Raw genomic sequence first — 20,572 nt, forward strand, 5'->3', positions numbered from 1 at the left:
TTTTTATTTACGTTTTGTTTTTTCCTTACATACTTCTTTCGTTCTCCATATTCGCCTGCGTTTTTGTTTATTTAATTTTTTTTTTTTTTTTTTTGCTTCTAAGTAATCAGTCAAGTCCATCAATTAACTTTTTACCGTATTCAATATGTTTGCCATACTTCGTCACTCGTCTACTTTTTCTGTTTTTTTTTTCTTTCTCTCCTTTTTGCCTTGTATCTGATGAATTCTTTTTTTTTTTTCACTCCCCCCTCCCCGAACCTTCGTAAGTTTCAAGTATGTAGCTGCACTTTCGGAAAACTATGGACATGATTGAATGTATATCGGTAGTTCGTACAAAACTTGATACGCACATTTACGACATAAGTTTACATACATATACACGATACTTATATATCTTTACATATTCTCTTCGTACGATATTCAGAGGTAATATTGTATTCGATCGTGTTCCGTTTCATTGCACGAGTGCACGGTTGGTTTCTGTTTATGGTTTTTTTTTTTTTTTTGTTTTATTTTTTCTTTTTGTCACTTTTTCTGTAACGTTTCATACTATCTATAATAACGCGTGTGAACTATTCGTATCGTAAATAAATATGTAACATATAATAAAGTATCAAACATACGTATAGCGATTCGTGCACGAAAATGTATGCATATGTACATATATGATTAATGTATACATATACATATACACACACACACATCATATGCGCACAAGTTTTTTTTTTTTTTCCCCCTTTTTTTCATTTTGAAATAACTTTTACAGCACCAGGGTAAATTACCTAGCACCATATTTGAGTTTTGTGTTTCAGTTGTTTGCTTGTTTTCGTTATTATTATTTTTTTTTTTTTTTTTATTTTATGCTTTTTTTTTTTGCATTCAATTATTGCATGCGCAGGTTTCTGTTTATGCGTTATTTATTGCGCGCACAAACACACACACACACTCACTCACGCACGTGCAACGTATGATATAAATTTTTGTCAGGGCAGTTTCGTTGTTTTTTTTTTTTTTTTTTTTTTCTCAACATTCTACGCATAATTTTTTTCCCCTCGGTATCTTTTCGTTATTCTTGGTTCGGTTCGCTTTTCGCGTCGACACATTTTTCATAACAATCGCGTGAGAAACGAAGCTCGTGAAATTATTGAAAATTCCCAATGGCAATGGCAATGACAAAAACAGAATAAAAGAAAAAAAAAAAAAAAAGAATGGAAAAGAAATTCAAAGACGAGATTGATTTCTCACGCAACGTGTGTGTTGTTTAATTACACGTGTGTGTGTGTGCGTGCGTATGCGCGCGCGTTTATACGCACGTACGTAAATGAGCAGCAGTCGTTGTCGGGCTTTCCAACATATAACCAGCTAGACCAGCAATGCCTTGTCGATTTAAACTATAAGTATATATGCATATGTATACATATATATATATGAATAGATAAGGATGTTTTGGGTATAAGGGATTTGAAAATTGATACTAAGGACTGGGATAATTCCATACGTATGCGTGCATAGATATATATATATATATATATATATATATATGCGTTCGTGTACGCAATGTACGTATATATGCATAAACGTGTATGTTTATTTCGTTTTCTATCTTATCTACCACATTGCCGGCCCGGGGGCCAAGGTCTGGAAAGCACCAGAGGGTAAACGGTCAGCCAATGACAATCGCGATGGTCGAAAATTTTAATAAGCGACCATCGCGTTCATTCGCTTCAGCCATATCCTTAAATATATATATATATATAATATTATACGTACTCCGTTGAAGAGAAAATTACTCTTTAATATTTATTTCTTTTCTTTTTTCCCTATCTCATTCTCTCTCTCTCTCTCTCTCTCTCTCTCTCTCTCTCTCTCTCTCTCTCTCTCTCTCTCTCTCTCTCTCTCTCTCTCTCTCTCTTCTTTTTTCTTTTTTTTTTTTTCAAACCTAGCCGTCAAAACAACGACGACGCTCCGGCACCTTTGGTCAGACGATTTACGATCTCTTGCAGAAATTGACGAAAAGAAAGTATGTATCGCGACGTTAAATACACATTACACAATATACACGTTGTATAACAATTGGCAGTAAGGGTTAGATGATATTATTTTTTTTCTTTTTTTTAAATTTTTTTTCTTTCTTTATTTTCTTTCGTTTCGTCCATGTTTCAGGTGCGCGATCAATTTCTACCAAGTACACGCAACAACACGCGACGGTAAAAACGCGATTTCGGTACATACCTTGAGAAAGCAACAAAAAAAAAAAAAACAAAAAAAAAAAAAAAAACCGACTGACACACGGTCGAAATTTCGGATTGTAAAAACAACGAGGTTTACGGAACGTCGACGAGAAAGAGACGACCGTTACAATATTAGGCGCGTTTTACGAATGACAAAAATTATGCGTGCGCGCGCGCGCGTGTGTGTTGCATGTATTTTTCTCTGTCCTTTCGCGAATAAAATGAAACTATTCTGTGTCATTATCACTGCAGATAAAATTTAAAAAAAAAAAAAAAAAGGCAAAAACAACGCGAAATCGTTTAAAAAAAAACACACACACATACGCAGACGCACGCATTTACGCAAGAAGACGACGAGCGATCGATTATAAGTATACGTGTAATATAAGTAAAACCAAGACACGAAAGAGAGAAAGAAAGAACGATAGAAGGGAAGATAGTTAATTTTCAATTCATTGAATAATTGACATGAAATAACAAACTGTATATATTCCGCTTATCTACATATGTACTTATGCATATACATATATAGAGAGGAAATATATACATATATATATATATTATTATATACCGTAACGCAGCCGCATATTAGTATGTGTGTGTGTGTGTGTATATGTGTGTTTACCTGCGCGAAAGGGTGTGCATGCGTGTGTATACACATAGTAATTAATAATAATAATAGTAATAATAATAATAATAATATATTCATTTATTTATACCTATTTAATTATTCATTTTATATATATGCGTATGTATGCACGCGTGTGTGTATATACATGTATATGTATATGTATATATGTACGTGTAGATATAATACAGGAAAAGTAGAAGTCTCCTTAAGAATGTATCAAAGACTTTGGGACCGAATTGCTATTATTTAATTGGGGACTCAGGGGATAAAAATCGATGAGATGACTCAACGACGTCAGTATCGGTGGCTATGATCCTACGCACATAAGGGACTCGTGCTGCGTCGTCGTCGGTGTGCCGCAGGGTGGTTGGCCGGACGCGATCATCATCTGATCCTGGTGTATACCGCCGTTCGTACTCCTGAGTATATCGTCGGCGGACAGCGGTGTGAGCTTCCAGCCTGGCATGAAGTCCTCTAGATCGGGACCGATGTCGACGTCTAGCAATTCGTTGTTGTTAAGAGGATCGAGGGGCGACTGACTCGACAAGGACAAAACGCTGCCCCAGTTTATCGACCTGCTGTCACCTTCGCTCTCGCCTATGCCGGAATCCGCGTCCGTCTCGACCGACGTCGTAGACGAAGACGACGACGAAGACGAGGAGGAGGATGAGGATGAGGAGGACGACGTCGGGGGAAGCGGAAACGGGGTCAGTCTACCCTGTTCGGGGGGTTGGAGCTGGGCCATTGGGGCCGGTATCGGCGTTTCAGCGATTGACGGGCTGCGGTCCCTTTCCATCTCGCGTTCCAGATGCCTTAGAGTGTTGCATATTAGGACGGAACGGTGGAGGCTGGGATCCGGAAATTGTCGGTACTTTGCGAGCTTGCACATAGAAATATTGAGAACGGTGAGTCGTCGCTGCCTGTAACAGGCCCTCCCCCGCCTGCACCAGCTGTTCTTCGAACCCTCGCAGCATCTTTCGTTCGCCCTGTAACTCGATCCAAGTTCGAGGTAACTCTTTCCGTTCTCCTCGCGCCTTATCGTCGGTGGTTCGTAGTGATGAGGCGGCGTTCCCCACTGCGGCTGGGGCCTCGACAACTGATGATGAGGATGGTGATGGTGGTGGTGGTTGTGGTGATTGTGGTTGTAACCTCCGCCTCCTCCTCCGCCTCCGCCTCCTCCTCCGCCTCCTCCTCCTCCGCCTCCGCCTCCTCCTCCTCCTCCTCCTCCTCCTCCTCCTCCTCCTCCTCCTCCTCCTCCTCCTCCGACAACCGGGCCCCGGTAGTACGGCTGGGGGTGGTGGTGGTGAAGCTGGCCCGGACTCGGGGACGCACCGGACGGTTGGCAGGGGTTGCCCTGGAGGCACGGCGACGATATATCCAACTCGTAGTAGGAGGATCCGGAAGAATTTGTCGTCGTCGTCGTCTGGTTCCCCGGCGTGCCCAACGGCGTCGCGTAACCACCGCCGCCGCCGCCTCCTCCGCCTCTGACTCCTCCACCTCCACCTTCTCCACCACTTTCTCCACCACCACCGTCGTTTCCGCCGCCGTCCTCCATCGCCCACCAGCTAGCGTCGACGCGTCCCAATTTTGACGGGGTCTCACCCATATCCATATCGAAATCCGTACAACCCACGCTTCCCTCGAGCTTTCGTTTTCCTGCTGCGGCCTGCAGACCCATCATTGCACAACTCTGGAATAACAGAGAAATTTACAACCCTCGATTAGTCAACGCGTCACTTACGTGCACAGATATTTATTTTCTTACGATATTGTTACTTTGGTACGCAATGCTGGCGATTTTTTTTTTTTTTTTTTTTTTGTTTCAGGGTGAGGAGGGGGGGGGGGGATAAATATTTATACACATACATTGGGACGGTTCAGAAATCAGGAAAAAAAAAATTTTTCCCACCGCCTTAGCGACATGGCTGATAATTCGAAAAAGAATAACCACGCGCTACTTTCGAAATTTTGAGAATTGTGATGTCCTTAAATCCTTCTATCGCTACGTTTTGTACGACGAACGTCCAAGTACCTGATATGCGCGCGAGTTTAAGTTTTTATTTTTCTTTTTTTTTTTTTTTTTCCTTCGTACCGAGAAATCGCATGTCGAAGTTTTTAATATTTGAAAATTGAAGAAAAAAGAAAACAATTTTCACGATTTTCAACATTCGTCCCACACGCAATATTACACACACACACACACCAATCATACCGTCGACGGACAGTCACGGTTTTATACAATTTTGCAATCGGTTATCAAGAATTTATCGCGTCTACGAGGAAAAGCATAATTGTGTGTACGTGCGTGCGTACAAATACGATACAGCTTTTATGTGGAAGAGACACGATGATCTGTACGCCTTGTTACGCAGAGTCGAAGCCGACTGCTTACGTACTTGTATCTGTATGCGTGCATCTATGTGTGTACGCATCTATGTAGCATGCACGTATATAGCAACAGCAGCAGCAGCAGCAGCAGCGGCAACAGCATTGGGCATGACTCACTGGGTCGGCTCGCTGACAAGCGTCGTGGCAATGACGTCACCCCCCCCCCCCACCCACCCCCCCGCCACCCCCGCCCCTGGGCCAATCCAACTTCTCGCTAAGCCAGTCGGCCACGAAGTTCCCCTTAATCATAGACGAAGGAAGCCACCATGCATCGGAATAGTTCCCTCTATTATAGGGGATGTCCACGCCACTCGGTGTTACTCATGGTTTCCAATCGTATAAAAAAAACCGTGCTTTCGCATAAAACTACGCACGTACGCACACACACACACACACACCGTGCATCGGCCATGCGGGTCCCTCATCCTCTCATCCGTCGTACGAGTACCAAACTGTATGATATACCGTGTGAGGAATAAGAGAGAAAAAAAAAAAAAACCTCCGTACCGTCATATTCTTGAATACCTCGTCACGTTACACTTATTATGCATACACGCGAGTGTTGCAGGTTTTTTTTTTTTCTTACGTTATCCGTTCATTTATTTCGTAATAATCTGACAATTTTTATCATTTCTCTCGCAACATCCGGCTACGATTATTTGACAAGATCGATTTTCGACTGCACGCATATCGGGTTTGTTTATTGTTATTTATATATATATATATATGTATATGTATATATATATATATGTATGTATATATGCGACAAATTATACAAGATCCGACGATCGATCTGTATAGATCTGTCCGAAGCAGTGAATGTACCTTGGAATACAGATAAAAAAGAAAAAGAAAAGCCAGAGAAAAGGTCAAATTAGTAGAAAATTGGGGAGCGTGTAGGATTAAATGTGTAGGCGGGTACGTAGTAAGATCGGGCTTTGGTGGTCACGGTGTCGTGGATCTTTCGGACAAAGGAAACATCGCGTGCGTCCGATTGCTGTTTCGGGAAAGAAAAAGTAAAAAATAAATAAATAAATAAATAAATAAATAAGACTACAGGAACGGAGGGGCGGATGTGTGTACCTAGTAATTGTTCAACGTGGATAAAATATCTCGCAAATTTATGTTTCTCTCTCTCTCTCTCTCTCTCTCTCTCTCTCTCTCTCTCTCTCTCTCTTCCTGTCTCTCATGCGTAAAATTTAACCTGCACCAGAGGTGAAGGTAAATAAGTCGATTGTATAATAATCTCCACGAGGTAGTTTTTGGATTATTGTTTGAATTCCGGACGTACTTCGAATTTACTTATTTGCATGTATAATGAATGAAATGATGGTCGATTTTAAGTTTGATCGGTATCGTACGAAAACAAGGATAATTATCTGATCGGGAGATCGCTGAGGGGATAAAAAGAGTTGGGGAGATAAATGGATGACCGAAGAATCCCGACGACGCGAATATCATGGAATTGGATTATTGCTCCATTATGGAACGGAGGGTTGTAGGTTGGTAGGTGTAGGTCGGTACGACGATTAGGTAAACCGAGTGAAACGCAACTCTGTAATCAGGCTGAGGAAAAATTTTTTGGGTAAAAAAATCCATGAAATGAAAATGACAAAAACTAAATCGTTCAGCTTGTTAACTCTGTATTCGTTTCAAATTCAATTTCGAATTAGATGAAACGTTATAATGTACTTAAAAAAAAAACGTCTGTTTCGACAAATTTGTTTCTTCGCGAAGTAATAAAGTAACTATCTATCTATCCATCTACTTTTCCGTCCGTCTTTCGCGTTATCGTTTGTCGGTAAGAGGAGAAGATCACGATGATGACGATGATGACGACGATGACGATGATGATGACCGGTTAGTTGGTACATTAGCAAGACTATAAAATCTGCGGTACAAAATCCTCGTCCTCGTTCTCCAAGTCGGAAAATGAAAACTCTCTGAATTGTCTCGAGACCCCGATACTTTTATACAGAATTATGAGGATAAAGCTGACGAGCGCCATTTTTCTATTTGAAAAAAAATTTAACACATTTGACTGCTGGCCTCAGCTTCGTCCGTGATCCACCTACTTCTTCCCCCGCGTATTATATCCTCGGTTCGTTTCATCAGGCTTCAGCGTCGCTACGCGACATTGCGTTGGTGGTATATCGAGGAGAAATACACACCTCTTATACTCTTATAAGATGAGTACCGGGGACCGGCCGGCGGGCACATCGATGAATACCAAGATAACTACATAGACGGCAGGGACTTATACACGCGTATCATCTCGCCCGGCAACTTTGCCTTCTCATCATCGGAGTAATAGGTATAGGTATACGAGGTACGAGGTATAAAAGGTGTAAGGTATTTTCCATGCACGAACTGCAACTCGGTGACTTTATGCGAATCCACGCCCCGCATTGAGAGAAATTTTTAGTTCCGGTTACCGCTCAGTTCTCAGCTATTTTCATTTTTTACCACGATCGAAAAACATTCTTCTAGGGAGAAAATGAAAATTAGTTTTATAACTGTTACCGGAAAGTCTGGTATCCGTTGCTATTCTTTCTCATTACGATCGCTGTTGCTAGATTTTCTCGCAACTGTTGCGAAAATTTAACGCTCGTGCAACGATAAATTGACGTTAAAGGCTTGTTTGACTAAAAAATTAGGGTAAACCTCAGAAACTGATTTTGCGTTGCAATAACCAAAAACGAATCGACGATATCGCAAAATGGTTACGCGTAACAGTTTTTTCAACGATACCTGTTTTACCGAATTTTCCCAGTTACTGTAACAAGTGAAATTTTTCTCAGTGCGCTTTATCTAAAAATAAGACGACACTTATTCAAAATACCGATTGTAATTCTCTGTGCAAAAATATTATCCTAGACATGACTCTTTAACTACTCTTTTCGTCCGCAACGTTGTTCGATATTATACGACGACGATGACTGTGATGAAAAAAAAAAAAAAAAAATACCCGCGCTGTGTATTGATTAAAGTTTAAAAAATTTCTACATCAGAGAACAAAACTCGAATGTTCTTTTATCGTTGATCGAAATCATAGCGATATCTTCCAGCTGCAACAAGTGACTGCTAATATAGTTTTTCGTTAAATATTTTTTTTCTTCGATTGGTTGTAGTTTTATTTTTTATTTTTTACACGTCAATCGAACATTGCCACACGAGTAGCAAAGCGACCGATGGTAAAAAATCACAGGTGAACGTTGTAAGCGTACAGAGAGGCTGCGGTCAGCCAACGAACACCGGGCACTAGACTTAAGTTAGATATAGAAAAACGCGGCTGATTAGCCGTTGATATCTCTTTGCGCGGATAAGATTGCCGCTAGATTTGTAATTGCAACGCACACGCAGAGGTTCAACAAAACACTCCGACTGCCTCTCGCAGAATCTCGATGACGTATAGAGGAGATTTTTCAACAAGGATCAAATATCATTCCTTTGTTTATCAAGGGTGGTAGCAAATTTTTTAATTTAAAAAAAATTTCACAACATTTCGACATTTACGGGGATCTAAGGTCTAGTTTTTTTTCCCCCCCGGTCCTAGTAAGTTACCAAAACCTAAATGGCTCAGCTTTATTAACTGAGTATAGAATTTTTTTTGAAATTCAATTTCGAATTCGATGAAAAATTGTAACGTAAGAGAAGGGAAAAAAAAAAAATACATGTATATATATATAGAGCTTCGGTAAAAAAAATCGATCGCGTTACATGTCTGTATGAAATTTAAACACGCGTTATACATACCATGGCGAGAATTTCGTTTTACCGTATATATATATACACTTTCGAGTTCCTTATTTTCCTGTTACACCGATATTATCGCGAAGGCGTTGTTGACCAATGAAACGTCGACGCGAGGCCTTCGGCAGAATGCAGATTTCTACAACATCGGCGGGACTTTCCCGCGTGCGCGCTGAATTCATATTTACCGCGACTTCAATTTATCATCACGTGGTTTTTACGCGTAACGGGGATCAATAGCTTCGTAATAAGAGGATCAAAAAAAAAAAAAGTACCCGGCTGTTGCGATGCTACAATTGTGAAAAAATAAATAATAAAAACACATAGATTGTATGCATATATTTATATATGCACAATACAACAGGTGTTGTTATGTTATATACATTATTACAGTAAAGTGTATATCGTGTACATCATTTTGCAGAATCATGGGATTTTTCGTTTTAAATGATAAGAGGGGCAAAACCTTGCTGTACGTATAGCGTAAGAATGAGGGGATAAATTAAAATAAAAAAAATAGTCGCTTTTGAAATTTCAATTTCACCGATATTTAGCCATTGCGAGATTTGGCGTTTTTAGAAACTGTTTTACCAATTTGATAACCCAAGATCGATCAGTTTTCTAATCCTTGTCCAGACGACAATTGAGATTCGAAAAAATCGTGTAATAAAAATCGACCGCACGGGTAACGGTATAATTAAATTGAGAGTGATTGTTTTAAAAATAAAAAAAACCAGTGTCTCGATTAAAAATTCATTTCTTTACACACATATTTTGTTTTGAAAAATCTCGATTGTAAGATCATACGATAGAACGATATCAGTTAGCCGTTAGCCTTTAAACTAACACTGCGCGTAGTCTTGGGTGCATAGAGACGTTGAAAGATCGATAAAGGATGTGAGCGTCCTTCGCTTAAAAGTTTGAAATCTTGACAAAAAAGAAACAAAAAAAATAAAATAAAAATTTCAATATACATATACTTGAGAAATGCGAACGTTAATTTACATACGTATATAACCGTGGGCAAGAACGTAGAAAGTATAAATAAATAGATAAGTAAATAAATAAATAAATATCGTTGGTCTTGGGACAGCCGCCGCCGCCGCGTCATCGGTTGGCCGGTGAAATATTCTAATCCGAATTTTAGGTTTTCTGAGGGTACTAGAGGGATGCGGGTAGGGCAAGGCCCGGGAATAGTCGGGCGCTGGGTTCCTACCTGGGTACGGGGACCAGGTAGAAACGGGCCGGGTCCTTTCCCTTGACGAGGGTCCGACGTCGCGGCCCTAGGTCGTCGGGCCCATCCGTTTCTGAATAACTGACAGTGGTTCTCCGTCCGGTGGTCACCTCCGGGCCCCTCGAGAGCGGCTCTGACAAAGAAACGGTAATGAGGTCAGTGCCTCGACTCGTCGATATAAACGCGATAATTAGTACCCCAGGGTCCACAGTTTCGACCCCCGTTCCAAGCTGGCGACTCGAGCGATTCGAGAAGGAGGAGAAGAAGAAGAAGAAGAAGAAGAAGAAGCGGAAGGAGGAAAAGGAGGAAAAGGTACTTTTACCCGTTGAATCCGCGTCATCGAGGACGATGCGATGACTAACTCGCGGTACGGGAAAAGCATGGCATCCGTCGATTCATAGAACGAAGCCGGTTGCACAGGCCAGAAAGAGGAGGCCGAAAATAGGAATCCGGCTCGAAGGGACCACCCCACAGTCGCAGGGGTATTGTTGGAAATCGGGGGTTGCCGCTACGAGGGTTGGAGTCTTTCAGGCACCGCCGGGGCCAGCCTGCCACGCTTCCAGGCTGCCAGGCGGCGACCGGCTGAAGCATGGCTGCCTGCCTGCCTGCCTGCGTCTCTTTGTGTGGGCGACCTGGGTCGACCGGGTATGGAGAGGGAGAGAGAGGGAGAGAGAGAGAGCGAAGCAGGCAGCCCACCGCGCCGGAGGAAAATCCGTTTTTACCTCCTTCACAATTTCGTCGAGAGTTCCGGTTTCGTATGGTGTGGATGGACGCGTAACCGTAACACCGGCGAACTCTCGACTGTCTCGAGAGTCCGCGAATCGGGTGCCATGGATGTTCGTGGTGAAAATTAGAATTAAAATAAAAACAGACAAATGCGAAGGGGGGCAGAGGGTAGCTACTGTATGATATAAGAATCGGTAGGACGTAGCAGGAGATATACACGTTATTTCTACTACAACCTGTCAACGAGGGGAAGAGAGAAAAAGAAAAAAGAAAAACGCGAATCGAGGCGGGAATCCATTTTTTTTTTCAAATAAACAGTTACTCAGTGAACACAAGTAAATACATTATTCGCGGTAAACGTTAGTAAACAAAATATTCCCAGGACGGAAGATTTCATAAATTGAAGGATATTTCTAGAACCTCAAGGAGTTCCAGGAGGACCCCCCACTGGACACCGTCTAACGTTACAGCGAGGATACCGGAAGACCATTCCTAAGGATAAGGGTAAGGGTAAGGATAAAGTGAGGTTAGGAATGGGACGAACGCCGCGGAAGGAGTAAGAAGAAACTACCGACAAGGAATATTCCTGGAGCTTTCGAGTATTCAACGTTTCTTGTAACATAACCAACCGCGCGGCGTCGAACCAACGCCGCCACACCTTTTACCAACACCCGGATGAAGGTCTCGAGTGTACGAAGGAACGGCACGAACAACCGAGAGGAGTAGCAACAGTCGCCTCTGATGCTGTTGACGTTGATGACGTTCCAACGGGAGAACCGAAGACCTGAACGAGAGGGCTCTCTCCGGCCGGATAGAAACGAAGACCCGCAACAATCTTAGACAATATCTACTACGGAGAGTGGAAACTAACAGTAAAACTCTCTTCTCGCCGCGAACGTCCGGACTTTACGTAGCTTGGTAACGTCGCACAATTATACCTAGATACGACATGGTTAACAAGGGAAGTTCCGTTCGCCTCGTTCTCTTCGCAATCCACGCACGAATAGACGACAAGGATGACGATGATGACGATGATAAGGGCTAACCAAGTGAGGAAGAACCGCAACCCTCGAAAACGATTTCCCGTTTTTTTGTTTTTTTTGTTTTTTTTCTGTCGTTTCGATTCCGTGCGTTTTAGTATCCGGTAAGATATCGTCGAATAATTATAGAAACGTCATTTGTACCGTATAATACGAATTGAAGAAGACTTTTCCCTTTTTGCTTTTGCAATTATTCCATCGTTGCAATGAAAATTTATGCGTAATTATTTGTATATATATATATATACATATATATGTATATATACGCGAAGAAATGTCACTGGGAATGAAATACACATGCGTTGCCAAGTATGTATAGTTAAACTGAGAAGAGACAGGGAGAGACTCTGGCGCGCTCGTTCACGTAAAGACAGTACCGCTATATAGTTTGCTGAAATTTCTCCTATCGTTCCTACTCTTCTTCAACTTCTTCAACTTCATCCTCTTCTTCATCTTCATCTTTTTCTTTGTACAGCCAGATGATAATAACCCACGTTTAGCGTCAGGACTAGCTGTAAATTTAGCGTTTCTAAATTCTACGTTAACATATTCCCTAGTTCACGTTAGATTGTACAGACATAGGTACAAGTTTTGTTAAACCACCTCATCGGTTGCCCACAGAGTAAAATAATCCCATAAAAGAATTATTCCTCCCAACGCCTGCCTTTAATTACACATCGATTAGTACCTTCTAAAATAAACCAAAAATAAAAATATTTCGATTTTCACCGATCGACGAACACGAAACGGGGACTTTCGACATAAGGAGATAAAGAGAGAGATAGAATGCGATGTATGTGCGCGCGCGCGCGCGCAAACAGAGATAAGGGTATTGAAGAGAGAAACACACGGCACAGAGAGGTTGTGCAAAGAGAAAAAATATATATATATATATATATATATATATATATACACACACAATGTTTTTCGACGAGTCTTTCGAAGTGACCAGACTCGGCGAGAATTCTACGACGACGACGATATTGTGATACTCTCAAGGCTAGCCAACCGGGCAGCGTGTAACCAACTAACCATATACCTATACCATCCGTAAGTTGTTGCGTCGCTAGTGGCCGAATGCCGAACATACGAGCAGCACCAGCAGCACGAACGGACGGTTGGATCGCTGACAGTGGTCGTCGTTCGTCGGACGTACGTACGTTGCGTAGGTACAACGTAGGTACGTAAGTACGAAGGAACGAAGGAACGAAGGAACGGACGGACGTACGGCTGTACTGTTATTTTTAACTCGACGCCGACGCGCCGCCCGAAGTCTAAAACCGTACGTTCGTTCGTTCCCTCGCGTCCTCTCTCGGCCGCCTCCCCTCCGGCCCCTCTCTCTCTCGCTCTCTCTCTCTCTCTCTTTCCTCCCCTCACGGCGTCGTCAGTGCCGGCGAGAATCGGGGGCCGCCTTTCCGTGCCGCACGGCGACGCCGCTACCTCGCAGACGCCGGGGGCGCATATTTCGGAGAGCTTGTTTTCAAAGTCTCCATACCCACCAACCCTCCGCCATCTACCGTCCATCTATTGCCGTTCTGTTTTTCAAAATTTACCATACACGCGAGCTTTGTCGAGGAAGAATATCAAAATTAATACCCGTACGTAACAGCACGGATCAATTTGTGTACTTCGCGTCGCATGCGAAAGTTACATGAAATCGAAAAACTGCGACATCTGTCACCGTCAACTCCATCCCTTCCGACATTCCCTTCTTTTCAATATTTCACGATTTACACATCGAAACTTTTCGTTATTCAAAACATCTACACACGGTCAGAGCCCCCTCTCGGCTTTTTTGTTTTCTATAAATTGATCCGATATGTACGTCTCACGTAACAGATACGGTACATAAAACCGTTGCTGCAGGTATAAAGATCTTACGCACATCTTTGTAATAAAAATAGAAGAAAAATAAAATTTTAATAATAATAATAATAATAATAACAACAATAATATTAATAATTTCGTAGCGATACCGAGGCATAGTTTTTTCTTACAACCTTCTATCGAAACAAGTTATAAGAATCCCGCGCGTATGTACGTATGCCCCACACACACACACACACACACACGGATATATATATATATACATATTATTGTACAAACGGACGCGTGTAGGAAGGCGAGACACACGTACACAGTCACCGCGCGTATATTTCATTTCGAAACCTAGATTTCCCGCCAGTCGTTAGGGTCCCGCGGTGTTACGGCAACGCCGCAACGCAACGGCAGGCATGGTCAGAGAAGAGAGGAGAGGAGAGGAGAGGAGAGGAGAGGAGAACCGGCAACGCGGCGCGAGTGTAAATGCGTTGTCGACGGTTCCGTGCTGATACCCACGTTCCCAGCCAAAGCTTCTATACTCTACGTACGTTCGCCTTGCCGACCGCTGCCTGCCGGTGCTGGTGAGTAAACGGCGAACGAGAGAGAGAGAGAGAGAGAGAGAGAGAGAGAGAGAGAGAGAGAGAGAGAGAGAAGAGAGAAATGAATAAACCCACCTCGGGAGACTTTCTACTCGAGGAATGGGGTTGCGCCACGCATAGATCTCGGGCTAGAGTGGGTGGAAAAACCCGGCGTACACCTACGAGTCGTCGGGGGTTGTTTCATTTTGTCGCACGCGATTCCCCGATTTTACAGTTTCTTTTCTTTTCTTTTTTCCTTTTTTTCATTTTTTCAAGGAACTTGTTACCCTTTTCTCAATTTGTTTTCCCTTGGGGTAAGCGTACCGGTTATCGACACGTTTAGACCCTTTTATTCTCAATAATTAGAACTAAAACGGCACGGATTGAGAAAAAAAAAACACACACACACACACACACACAAATCGCGAGAGTTAAGAGACTACAATTTTCTTTCTTTTCTCTTTTTGTTTTTGGTAATTTTAGAACTCAGTATCAAACAGACGCAACCAAAAAATAAAAAAAAAAAAAAGGTGCAAGAACTGGTACCAATGACCGTACTACATACTACCGGTTTTAAATTGTCGAAACACAGGATAAAACTGTCTCGAATTATTTCATAGATCGTTTAAACCGTCTTGCGATGAGAATTGTTTGAAGTTTTGTTTTCCGCAAGTAATAAATTCGGCACACCGTGTAATTTTTATTTATTTTTTTCAAGATTGTTCGAAATTTCAAACTCTAAACTACTCTTTCAAAGTCAGGTAAATACACAGACGTGTAGACATAATTCCGTAGTTGGGAAATGTTTAATTTCGGTATTAAACGTACACTTTTCAACATGTCTACCAACTTCGACGGTCCTAATCTCATGTTGCGACAGATAGTTGGCGCTCGTGTTTGTCTATAATAATTCTACCGATGCTGCTGCTGAATATATTTTGGGGTTGTGAAAGAGGAGGAGAAAGAAATAACGCATAGATTAAGAAATTTAAAGAAAGAAAGAAAGAAGAAGAAGAAGAAGAAGAAGAAGAAGTAGCAGAAGAAGAAGAACAAAACGAACAGGAAAATATAGTATATAATAAATGTACGATATATTTATACGTATATATATCACATACGCCTAATGACAATGATTCTCGTTAAAAAAATTTTGAAAGGCAGCCTCCTCCGCCTCCTCCTGCTCCTACTACTACTACTACTACTCAATACTCGTTACTACAAGGCGTGTATAAGATATAGTCAGTTGCACGCGACTTAATGTATATTGTAATACAGGCAGGTATAGAGATATAATATATAACCGTACACCGTGCAGGTTATTCGATGTGTTTCTTGCCGCGTTGCGACTGGGCGCGGGCAAGCAGGCAGGATAACTTTACGAAGTTGAACTTTACAATTAGCGGCCCGACGATTGATAAAAATCAAAGAGAAAGACAAAAAAAAAAAAAGAATTAGTAGAAACAGATTTACAAGGAAGAGTAAATAAATAAATAAACGATGAGAAAAAATCCCGTCGCACAATAAACCCAAAGGAAACAAACTGGTAGTTTTTTTTTCTTTTTTTTTTTTTTTATATGATATAATATACGATATAGAAATAGCGGCATGCGCTTGAAATACTGAAATATTGTAGCAACCGTAGAGTAAATCGGATGGGAGTAACAAAAAAAAAAAAAAAAAAAAAAAAGGAACGGAACGACGAATTTTGATAACCGCAAAAAAAATCTTACTCGTAGTAATTTAAACATGCGGAAAGTCCGAATGTAGAAAATTGATAGAACATAGAAAGTCGAAGTATACCTGGAAAGGTCGAAACATTGAACAGGAAAATGGAGAATCTGTAATTTAAAAAAATTAACTATTTCGCTTTTTTAAGAATTCGACGTCAAGGCCCTTCGATTTTTCGATCGTTCAACATTTTCATCCCCGCCCAGAGTAAGTCTTGTAGAATTGTTAACAAAATGTTGAAAATCGTAACATCCCGCTTTCTCGCTCGTGTATTCTGTATTTTAAAAAGAATTTTCAGCGCGTTCGTTCGTTCGTTCGTTCGTTCGGCCGTCAACTCCGGCGCCGCTCGCTAGGCTTCGAGCCTCAAGCCTCGTGGCAACTTTCTAGTTTAGCTTACGCGGTGCCGCATGCGGCACGGTTCGGTATAAACCCACGTAAAGCAGCATCGGCATTGAACCGTTCTCCGGCTCGGAAGAGAACCAACAACCGACGGCGATCGGTGATGTTGCCGCATGCCCATCGACGCCGAGGTGTGCGTGGACGATCATTTTGCCGTGGATGGTTCTCGGCAGCATCGCCGACAACGGCAGCGGCAGCGAGAGCAAACTGGTTTTACACTCTACACACGGAATAGGGCAGAGAATAAGACAGACTCTCCTCTCGCTTCCGCTATCCCGCTTCTTGTTACAGAGGTATAAGGTCTGCGTATATCTAGCCAAAGATACAACGGATTGAAGTTTGTAACGTTGCGTTGCGTAATGCAGGGTTCGTACGCAAAGGGAAGAAACGAGAAAACCGGGAGAACTCGGGGAGTTTCGAAAATAAGACTGGAATTTTAGGTTTCTTGAAGAAATGAACTCGTTCTTATGCGTACATTACTTGATATCAAAGCTCCTTTCGTTTTCTTTTTTTTTTTTTAATTCTGAAAATCGCTGGCTGTTGTTTGTAAATTAGTAGTCGGACGGTAAATTAATTACTAGGTAATATTGAAGGTATTAGTAGTAATAAGCAAAAAAATTGTCATTAATCAGCGGCATATTTCTTGCAAGGTTACTGAAAAAAATCCCATTTTCAGGCTGGAACACCTGGAAAAGTCAGGGAATTTCGGCTTTCAAAAAGCGTACGAAGCCTGTAATGCGAGTAATTTTACTAATTTAGGATTAGTTTAAGCTGGTGGTGGGTCAAAACTTGAAAGTGTCGATATTTCGAAATTTCAAACATGCGTAAATAAAACAAGGACGGACGAATTGTTAGAAAATATTCACCCCTTTAACTTTTTAAACGTGTTCGTACAGCGTATCGACAAAATCGTCATTTTTTCTTACAAACTTTCGATACGTTAACGTTACTAAATTTCAGCCTCTTAAAGATATACTTGGATAAACCCTAACTGCCCGGGCATTGTCGTGTAAAATACAAATCACCGGTATTTCAGATCTGTGTGTTTCAATACGTTGCACGGCATAGACGGAATGACTGATCGATCGATCGATCGATCGACAGGCGGGAATACTGTACTGCGAATCGAGTTTTCGCCCGGTTTCAAGTTACAGTTCCCCAAATTTAACTTCATTTTACTTTCTTATTCATCATTATCATAACGTGCAAACTTCGTCTCGTTACATACACACACGCACATGTAATGTATATCGTATAATTTTTGGAATATCGATCCGATAAAAAACTTTCTGACAAAATATTTTTATATAATATCATTATTTTTCTTCCGTGTACAGGAAAGGAAGGGAAAGATAAAGGAAAACCCAAGTTTAATAGAATACAGATAATTACGAGATCATTAATCGGTGACTTTGCATTATCGTTCCGTTTCGTTAATCGTTAAAATTTCTCATACCCCGATGTCTATTTTAGTTATACCTATAAATATTACAGGGATACGATGGAATAAATTCTCCAGTACCATGAATCGATTCAACGTTAAAATCACTCGCATCCGCTGTATATGTGCACATAGATCTTCGAAATTCGCTTCATAGTTGATATTATTCGACAAATTGTTACAGTATTAAACTGTACAAAGAGTGAAACTTGTTTGTGAAAAAGAAAAGAACTTTTTATTTTTTTTTTTTGTTATTTCTTATCTTTCCTAAATTTTCAAAAATCTTTATATAAAATATACAATATAGTATCGATTTACAATCCACCTGCAAGAGGTATGAAAAAATCTATACATATATCATCGCGAGACGATTCTGTCAATTTTTAGCCCCGTGAATATGAAATCGCGTAAAACTGCTGCGCTGCGGGGTGGAGGTGGAAGTGGAAGTAGGATCGGTTGATTTTGTCGAGGGTTGAAAGGAGGGGGTTGGTTGCAGGTCTCATTACTGGACGCTCGCATCTAATCTCTTGTAATACTGTTCCCTTTTTACATACACACACTCTGGTGTCCCCCTCCCTCCCTTTCCATCTGCCGATTTATATCTCGCTCTCTCTCTCTCTCTCTCTCTTTATCTCTCTTTCTCACTCTCGCAGCACGGGGGTTTCCTGAGATGTGGTTGAGAGACGCATCTCGCATCCCTCGTCTCTCCTATTCTCTCATCTCTCTTCCCTTGTGCCTCTCGTACCGACAACGGCCGAGAACACCCTCCTCTATATATCCCCGTCCCTGTCTTACTCTCGACGGGGGGTCGAAGGGGGGGGTGGGTTTAGTTTCGCCAGGGGTTTGTCGAAGGGGGGGACACACGAAGTAAAGGGGAATTGGTACGGCGATGGGTAGGGAAGGAAGGAGAAATGGGTTGATTGCACTAGCGGCGCGGCGCCGCGGCTCTCTCCCTCTATCTCTCGTTCCCTTTCTCTTTCCCCCCTCACCCCCTCGCCCCCTCCCCCGCCGCCGCCGCCACACCTCGCCGCCCCGCGCCAACAACCACCACCGACGACGCCTCCCGTCCTTCTCGAATCATTTTCTCTTTCTCGCCCTAGCCCTAACCCTCGCGCTTTTCTCCCTTCTCTCCTCCCCGTCGAGTCCGAGCGAGAAAAAGAGGAGGAAAAAAAAAAGAAAAAAAGAAGAGAGAAAGAGAAAGAGAGACAGAGAGACAGGGACGAGCGATGCAGAGAAAAAGATAAAATAGATGAGTATAGAGTGGTAAACTTGTGCGCCGGCGCACAAACCGCCCGGCGATATAACGAACAGCGGCATCAGCAGCGGCAGCGGCAGCGGCAGCCTGCGCCCCACTTCCCTAACCACCACCACCACCACCACCACCATCGCGGAGCGCACGTTCATCGACGACCAACGCACACGAATCCACTGAAAGTCACACACTCGAGGATCGCTGGCGTAGCTGTGGCTCGTTTGTGCGCGCCGGTTTTCTCCCTTCGCCGAGAGAGAGAGAGAGAGAGAGCGAGAGAGAGCGGGGTGGAAACGAGTAAGGGGTTGCCATGGCAACGCCCCATACGCGAGTAATATCCCTCTCCTTGTCCGACTCCTTCTCTCCATCTATTCGTCTCTCTATACGTCCGAGCATTTACACGAATGTGTGTACGTGATGCATACGCGTACGTGTGTATATCTACGTATTAATATATACGTGCGTGCATATAATCTATGTAATATACATACACGTATGAACGTGCGTTTGAACATTTTTGAATACACGCACGCACGTCACTGTATATATGTATACGCATATGTATATTACACAACGTTACTTGCTCTTCTTATACGCACGGAGTGTCTCGAAATTTCGGTATAATAATGGATGAAATTATTGTCATTACATTAATATGTGTAAATATAGATATATGTATATACATAGGTATGTAAGTCGTGCGCTGACAACAAGCATCAAAGTCTCGCACATCCGTTTTTTCTTTTTCTTTTCTTTTTTTTTTTTTTTTTGCATTCGCATTTTTTCATTTCTGCACAACTTTTGGAACGGACCTAATTTTCTTCATAATCATAATAATAATAATAATAATAATCGGTCATTATCCGTAGTGTTTTCAAGTCATCCGCATGCATTTGCACAAGCATACATGTCCATACATACATACATATATATATATACACACGCACACACGCTACCCTATACGCGTTTACATAAGCAACAATTTATTTTTCCCCATGTCCCCTGGTGACTCTGAAATGAAGGGGCGCGTTGAATTGAAGAAGAAATTAGATCAACGTTCTTACGTGTATACGTATATATACGGATACGTATATACGCGTACAAGATACAGGTTTACGGTGTAAGCTCGTAAAGAAAAAAACAAAAAAATTTTTTCTTCTTATTTTCTGTTCAGCTGACGTGTTGTGTAAAACACAACTGTATAATACATGACAGATTGCAAATAATTGTCGCTGCACTATGGAAGAGAATGAAAACGTTTTTTCGTTTCCTCCGTTTCTCGTCGGTTCCTTTTTTACAATTTTTTTTCCTCCTTAAGTACTTCATACAAATTCACCCTTCGCGAAACACGTG

The 20,572-nt window shown here is 41.9% G+C and overlaps 1 protein-coding gene across 1 annotated transcript in view; it reads right to left on the bottom strand.

The window, feature by feature from the left end:
• Positions 1 to 33: 33 nt before the first annotated feature.
• LOC107222994 (histone H3.v1) overlaps positions 34 to 20,572 on the bottom strand; it is a 36,427-nt gene continuing 15,888 nt past the window's right edge. The window contains 3 exon segments of the mRNA XM_046736118.1: positions 34 to 4,005; positions 4,008 to 4,110; positions 4,193 to 4,552. Coding sequence (XP_046592074.1) covers positions 3,170 to 4,005; positions 4,008 to 4,110; positions 4,193 to 4,552 — 1,299 coding nt within the window. The 3' untranslated portion in view covers positions 34 to 3,169.

Source organism: Neodiprion lecontei, chromosome 4, assembly GCF_021901455.1.
Source record: "Neodiprion lecontei isolate iyNeoLeco1 chromosome 4, iyNeoLeco1.1, whole genome shotgun sequence".
Classification (NCBI taxonomy): Eukaryota; Metazoa; Arthropoda; class Insecta; order Hymenoptera; family Diprionidae; genus Neodiprion; species Neodiprion lecontei.